We start from the raw sequence: 7,306 nt of genomic DNA, 5'->3' as shown, positions 1-7,306 counted from the left end.
GGACGCATGTGCCCTCAGACACCTAGGTTATCCCCAGAATATTCCCATAAAGCGGGGTTACAGCCTGTAATTACAGAGGCGCCTTTACAAATTAGGCCCGTAACACGCAGCGGCCACGCAGGGCCTGTTACAGTGGGCCGGATCACACGTGGGCCTCCCCGCAGGACGAGGCCGCACGGTGGGATGACCTCGACACAGGTCTTCGTCCGATGTCGTATGGAGCGAAGGGTGTCCCTGCCCGGTTTTGTCTCCGTTGGCGCAGCGAGGTTGGCGAAGGCATCGAGCGAAGGGTGGCGTCTTTGCCTTCGCCCCAACACTCCTGCTGCTGGGGTTGTCGTGGTTCTCCTGGTCCTCCCCTCGGCGGAGGAGGAGGTAGAGGTTGGAAAGGTCGGCCGTGCCCGACGGAGTGCTTGAAGTCCCGGCAGTTCCGAAGAGTGTGGCGCATGTCCTTGTGGTACGGGCATTGGGCGTCGAGGATGTCGTCCAGCATGCGCTCGCCTCCGCGGGGTCCTCCCCGGGCGCGAGAGGCTGGTGGTCCGGCGGCGTGTACTTCTTCGCGAGGTCTCTTCTCCCAGCGTTTGTCGGGTTGCTGGTTCGCATCGCATCGCGGTGCCGCCGGTGCGGGCTTCGCTCCCCCGATGAGGTCCTGGGCCCGCTCGTCGGTGGTGATGTAGAGGTCGGCTTCCCGGAATAGCTCCTCGGAGGTAGTCGGCGCCTTCTGCAATATGGCTCAGACGAAGGCCGAGTAATTGGATCCTCTGTAGAAGTCATCGATCACGGCCGCCTCCGTGACCTCAGGGATACGATTTCTCATGGTCTGGAACCTTTTGAGGTATGACCAGAGAGTTTCGTCCCCCCGGCGCTTGATGGATTTAAGGTCCCACGGTTGCGCCGGTTTGTCGGAGAGGGACTGAAAATTGGCGGTGAAGCGCCGACTGAAGTCGCCCCAGTCGTCGATGCAGTGTCGGGGTAGATGTCGCAGCCATTGTAGCGCGTCTTGCCCAAGGACAATGGGTAAGTACGCGGTCATCACATCCTCGGACGCCCCGGCGGCCCGAGCAGCGGTGGTGTAGACGGCCAGCCAGCCCCCTGGATCCTGCTTAGGTTCATATTTGTCGACATTGGATACCTTGAAGTTAGGGGGCCATTGAATGGCCCTAAGGCATGGAGTTAGGGCAGACACTCCACATGTGTCCTCCTGCCGTCGGTGATGATGCCTGTCCCGGGGAGGGGAGTAGTTGTTGTGGTGCCTCGACCGTCCTCGGGTGGTACCGCCAGTCGAGGCCGTTGCCGACTCAGTTCTGGTGGCCTAGCTCCAGGCTGGGATGCCGTGATCCCTATTGTACTCCTCCCGGCGGCGGATCTCGTTCTCATGCCGTCGTTCACGCGAAGCATTGATGGAGCTTCGTGCGTCTCGGCGACTGTTGATGGTGTGTCGTAGATCGTTCGGTGGGTGAGCAAGCGGTAGAAGGTGGTTGGCTGCCTGGGTGAACAGTCGTCGGTAGCCCTCGGTGTCGGGAGTCCGAGGGAGTCCGTCAGCTATCCGAGCTAGTACTCCTCCAACTTCACTCGGCGTGTTCATGGCTCGGGCGAAGTCGGGATTCAGGTTGCGCCCAAAGAGTGGATTCTCCCGGCGCTGCCTTGCGTCTTGCTCAGCTTGTTCTTGAGCTCGGCGGCGATCACGTCGTCGGGAGTTCCTTCGTTCTCTGAAGACGCGTTCCTCCGGAGTTTCTCCTATCTCCGAGACCTCGTCCCGCGAGACAGGTTGCTCCGGATCCCGTTCTCCGGCCTCGTGATGTCGTCGAACGTTCCGGCGTCGGTTTCTCCGTCGGCGGGATTCTCGTTGAGGCGGTTCTTCTCCGGGCGTGGTCGGCTCATCATCGGAGACGGGAGGCGACTCCACTCTCCCGATGAAGAGGACGTCGGGGTAGAACGGTGCTGCTGTCGTGGCGACCTTCTTTCCGTTCTCCTTTGAGGGCGGAGGAACGGAAAGAACAACTTGCTTCCCCTTGGTTTCCTTCTTCCTCGCGATCTGTGTCCATTCTTTTGTCGGGGAAGTAGACAATGAAGTTCTCCGGGTCAGCGGGCTCTCGACCCCTGATTTTCTGAAGGCGATCTTTTTCTGAAGAGCTGGAGGTTGCGCTTCTCCGACATCTTCGGAGTTTGTTGGAGGAGACTTCTTTTTCGGCGGATCTGCAATGCGGTGTAGAATTCCCTCTTCATCTGCTACAGATGAGATTGTTCCGAAGCAGAATACGGATCCGGGACGGAGGGTGATCTTGCTGTGGAAGGTGACGGCCATTGAGCTAGCTTGGATCGTCGACACACCCCTACCTGTCGCGCCAGCTGTCGGTGTTTTGGGTCCGACCGCACACCCGGGGTTGCCCCTCAAGGTGTTTTTAGGAGTAGGACGGTGTCGCCGACTGTAGCAAAATGGTTCGTGCCAGATGCACGAGGGACAATGGACAGTGTTTACAGGTTCGGGCCGCTTAGAGATGCGTAACACCCTACGTCCTGGTGAGTATGCTTTGTGTTCGAGGTTACAAGGTAGCTCTCTGAATGGAGAATGCAGAGAGTCGAGGTGGATGGCTGAGTAATAGGGTCGATCGTTCTGAAGGGGTGCCCCCTAGGCCTTATATACTCGACCGTGGGGCGGTACACATGGATATGATAACAACGTGCAACTAAAAGATAGCGAACTGTTTGAGTTTATCTTCCTATAGTTCTGCCGACCTATCCTCGCATGGCTCCGTTGCATGGGGGGCTCCAGTGCGGGAAAGTCGGATCTCTGTTGTGGTCGCTCGCTCAACGTTGTGGGCCGTCCGGGCTTGCACCAATCCGGCCTCATGTCAATCCTGCTTCGCTGATTGTTCCTCCCCAGGCCCACGAAGGAATGACCTTACGACTTATTGGGCCCTTGGGCTTCTCGTGAGGTCTTTTACCCTTCCAGTGGACCCGGGGATATCTGTCCCCCACAGTTGGGAGGAACGAAGTTTTAAGATGAGCGCTGTCGGTGTCGTCCTTGAGGTGGACGTCAACGGCGAGGAGCTCTTCTTCGTTGATAAGGTGCGGTGCGGTTCGGCTCCCTCTTAGCTTGTGTTCACATTCTTGCTTCCTCTTCCTCCTCCATGTATGATTATGATTTATGCCATTTTAAGTTCTCTTCTTGCTCTGCTCTCAACTCTCTGGTGTGTTTATGTTTCTCTCCATACACGGCGGCGGCGGCGATGATGTCGATGCTTTTGGTTTTGGTGCTGTACTCTTTCCCAGATTGGCAGCTTGCTGCCCACAGCCTAGCGGTCGGCTCTCTATTTTTGGACTCACTGTTGTCTAGCCGCTTGTTTCTTGTGGACACCTTACCTTAGCCTTGGCGATGAGTGATGCTTGGCAGCTTGCCATATCATATCCTGTTGGAATCGAACCTGCTTCTGATTCTTCCTTCTTGTAGTTTACCTCTGTGCGTCCCTGTTAACCGTTCCACATAGTATCACAAAAAAATGGCACTACCTTGGCATCGTCTTCCCCAATTCGGGTGTATGGAATTCTTGGAGCAAAGGACCAGCGCACGGTCACCTCCAAAGAAAGACTCAGGCTGCTTCTACAAGGAGTTGTACAAAGGTATTGTTTTCTTTTTCATTTTTGTGACCACGCACTTATCTATATTATTCATTTTAATAAATTTCTTTAGGATTTTGTGATAAATTTAAAAGATCAAGGCAGACCATTGATCTACTGTTGAATTTGTTGAGTTTGTTATAAATTTCCTAATCTGCATGCTGCAATCAAGTTTTGCTGCTTGCTAAGCGGTTGCCACTTGCCAGTGCATGTATTCTGAAATTTCTCTAATTCTATAGTGCTTAACGACTGCAGATTTTGGATGAGATGATGGATAATGTTTTTCCACTCACAACTGAGCCAAACATCTTGAAAGAGATGATCACCCCACCTAATATTGTGAACAAAATGTTGAATGTTGTTACTGGCAAGAGTTCTACCCTTGGCAGCAAACTTCCAGATGCAGCTGCTTCTTTTGTACCTTGGCGAAGAACAACAGTCAATGATGCAAACAATGAAGTCTATGTTAACATAGTCGCGGAACTTGATGCATGTGTGAACAGGTATTCCAGTTTTTTTTCCTTTTTAATGTCTTATAAACGGGATCCATTAATTCTGCTAATATGGCTTTTAGGACCTTAGTCACAGTAATTGGTCAAATGTTTCTGGAAGGTACTATTGTTCAGCATTTTTGTAGTAATTCTGTACATTGAGCTCCAATCTATTTTTTTATACCTTCAATTTATGAATGCTCTGCACTTTAGCAAGTGCTATGAAAATATAGAAAAAAAGAGCATCATAAGAATGAAGATTCATACTATTAAGTAGTGGTATAGCATAATAGCACATGAAACTACCCTACTTATGTTTTATTTAATTTTTCTTATGTTACTGAGGCTCGTTTGCTGTTTGGTATCCTGTTCGTTGATTGGTGCACAGAGAGGGGGTTCTTGTGAAATGCGAAGCATACGGTGAAGTCCAAGTAAACTGCAGCCTCCCAGGTGTGCCAGAGCTGACCATGTCCTTTGCTAACACTGCAATTATCAATGATGTTACCTTCCACCCCTGCGTCCGATTTAGGCCTTGGGAATCAAATCAGATCCTATCATTTGTTCCTCCCGACGGGCAGTTCAAGCTCATGAGTTACAGGTACTCATTTGTGCGCTAGCTTTTCTTCTGTACACACTCAGCACGCTCATGTTTGATCAAACGAGCAGGGTTCAGAAACTTAAGAAGACACCGATCTATGTGAAACCACAATTAACATCAGATTCCGGGAACTGCCGCGTTAGTGTGATGGTCGGGATTCGAAATGACCCTGGGAAACCTATTGATTCGATAACAGTGCAGTTCCAGTTGCCCCCTCTTATTGTTTCTGCTGATCTGACTACAAACTATGGCACGGTTGACATCCTTGCCGACAAGGTTAGTGTACTTCCTACCATAAGTTCCACAGTAACTCCACTCATACATGATCTTGTCACCGGTCAAGGTAAGGGGTCTATAGTAGGTAGTTTCAGAAAATTCTCGAAGCTGAGCAGTCTACATGTACCTTCACCTTGCTATGCTTCTCTGACGCTAGCCTTCTTATGCAGACCTGTTTGTGGACAATTGGGCAGATACCAAAAGACAAAGCACCAGCACTCTCTGGAAATTTACGACTGGAGGAAGGGCTCGCACAACTGCATGCATTGCCGACATTTCAGGTGAAATTCGGGATTATGGGAGTTGCCATATCTGGCCTTCAAAACGATAAGCTGGACGTGAAGAACACCCCAAACGCTCCGTACAAAGGTTTTAGAGCCCAGACTCAAGCTGGGAAGTATGAGGTCAGATCGTAGGTGCTTGCAGGGGGGCAGTTGTTAGTTCATTCTTGTAGAAAACGAATGATGCTGCGGACCTGGCTCATGGCCTGTTAACACATTGTTATGATCATCAGTTGAGGTTTCACGGGCAGCTACATTTGGGTCGTTGCATTTGATGGGAGGTGCCATTGTTCTTTGTTCAGGTCAATAGGTGTCTTGTACCTGAATCAGATTATCCTCTGTGGTGTGAAAGCAACAGACTACTGCGACCCTAGGTCTATCTAGATCAAGGTTTTGGATTCTGGCACCTTGTGTTATAAAATTCACTTGAGTATAGAATCTCTATTTTTTTTGTTGTAAGAAAAAAAATCTCTTTTTGTTAGAAAAGGACGTGACTTTGGAAATGAAGGCCTGCTTTTGATATACCAGCTGCAATTGTAGCGGTTTCCTTGTCTCAGCCGCCCTGTTTGGAAACTTTGTGCCTTCGTAGTCTTCTCCAATATATTGAAGGTCCCGCAGATTCAAATATTTGCTGACTCGGATGAACAGTCCATACAATATATTTACTTATTGGAATGACAATTTCAAATGTTGATCTGTCATACAACTATGTGCAGCGGGTGCCAGATAAGCTGTAGGTAACTAAGAAGGCAGTACTTCCTATCTTCCCTGCTGCTCTCCTGCAATCGCTCCGGCTCTCATGCATGTGCCCGCGCCGTCAACTCTTCCAGATGGGTTTTAAGAAATGTTTGATTCGCCTGTAGCTGCAAGGAATGCTAACTTTTTTTTGGGTTCGTCTATGCGAAGGACGCCATTGTCAGTTTTAAATATTGGCAGCATATTAGGAAACAAATTATCCCTATTTGAGTTGCACACACATTTCATATTATTAGTGTGAATTTGTGAGATATTGAGGTTGATGATATATATGTTGTTCATTTTCATGTGATCGTTATGCACTAACAGTTATCGAATAATTTATACGCCGTCGCAACGCACGGGCACATGCCTAGTCTAATAATATGTATTGTTTGTTTACCTCTCAACTTATTTAAGCTAGATTATATAATCTAGAGAAGAAACAAACAAGGTCTTAGTTTATATAAACTGTATTGTCAGTTTCTTAAAAACCAAGAAGCTAATCTCCCCTAGCTAAAGACATTTTATAAAAATTGAGGTAGTTCCAAACATAATTAACTAGTTTTTTTCATAAACTAGTTTCTAGAACCTAAAGATAAAAATTGGATTCTTAAAAACCATTTGCTTTCAAACATGCCTAAATTGACTTTTATCTAAAGTTAAGCATTTTCTCAAGAGTTAAGACCATGACAGTGGATCGGCCCGCTTGAATTGAGTCCCCAAATCAAATGAGGAGACCATGCCCATGACCCCGTTTATATCATGTTTGTTTTTGTTGGCTAAAGTTTAGGGGTGTTTAAGACTGCTCTACCGACTCTAAGGAGGTGTTTGAAACTACTTCATTCCACAAAATCTAGTTTAGCTCCACAAAAAATTAGTCAAACACACTTGGCTTTACCGGCTCAGCTTCACCAAGAAAAGGTGACCAGAATTAGGGTTAGATAAAATACTTGTGGCTCATTGGTTTGTGGTTGGCTCGGCTCGGTTTGGATCGGCTCGTTTATTTTTTTTCACGGGCTAGACTGGGGCATCCTAGCTCAGTTCGTTAATGAGTCAGCTCGATTTGTTAATGAGCCAGCTCGCGAGCTAAATGAGCTATCATATTTCAATAAAACAAAACTATAAGCATATCATTTATGTACTAATTGATGAACATGTTATATATATATGGTGTCTATGGTCTATGAGTCATACTAATGATTGATCAATTATATCTATGTGTTAAATTGGTCTATGCGAATATAAGTGTGGGTTAAATTGCTGAAAATGTGTGTGAATAGTGAATTGATGAGTTATAAGTTGTGTTA

General features: G+C 48.2%; 1 protein-coding gene across 2 annotated transcripts; it reads left to right on the top strand.

Moving 5' to 3' along the window:
* The first annotated feature begins 4,124 nt into the window (after nt 1-4,124).
* On the top strand, nt 4,125-5,611 carry LOC103652589 (AP-3 complex subunit mu). Of its 2 annotated transcripts, XM_008678139.3 has the most exons (4): nt 4,125-4,556; nt 4,636-4,704; nt 4,773-4,980; nt 5,151-5,611. In XM_008678139.3, exons 2-4 carry the CDS (start codon nt 4,694-4,696, stop codon nt 5,394-5,396), a joined length of 465 nt encoding a protein of 154 aa, XP_008676361.2. In that variant the 5' UTR covers nt 4,125-4,556; nt 4,636-4,693; the 3' UTR covers nt 5,397-5,611. The 2 variants fall into 2 exon arrangements, with proteins under 2 accessions (XP_008676361.2, XP_020406780.1); XM_020551191.2 differs by having other exon boundaries at nt 4,125-4,704.
* The last annotated feature ends 1,695 nt before the right edge of the window (nt 5,612-7,306 follow it).

This window comes from Zea mays, chromosome 3, assembly GCF_902167145.1.
Source record: "Zea mays cultivar B73 chromosome 3, Zm-B73-REFERENCE-NAM-5.0, whole genome shotgun sequence".
Lineage (NCBI taxonomy): Eukaryota > Viridiplantae > Streptophyta > Magnoliopsida > Poales > Poaceae > Zea > Zea mays.
The sequence above is the reverse complement of the archived record's forward strand: the minus strand, read 5'-3'. Positions and strand labels throughout refer to the sequence as shown.

Bases quoted from the DNA above. Each gene is read 5' to 3' on its own strand.
- LOC103652589 (XM_020551191.2), top strand. From the start codon at position 4,574: ATGTCCTTTGCTAACACTGCAATTATCAATGATGTTACCTTCCACCCC. The intron at 4,705-4,772 runs GTACTCATTTGT...TCAAACGAGCAG, and splicing joins TTCAAGCTCATGAGTTACAG to GGTTCAGAAACTTAAGAAGA. The intron at 4,981-5,150 runs GTTAGTGTACTT...CTTCTTATGCAG, and splicing joins TTGACATCCTTGCCGACAAG to ACCTGTTTGTGGACAATTGG.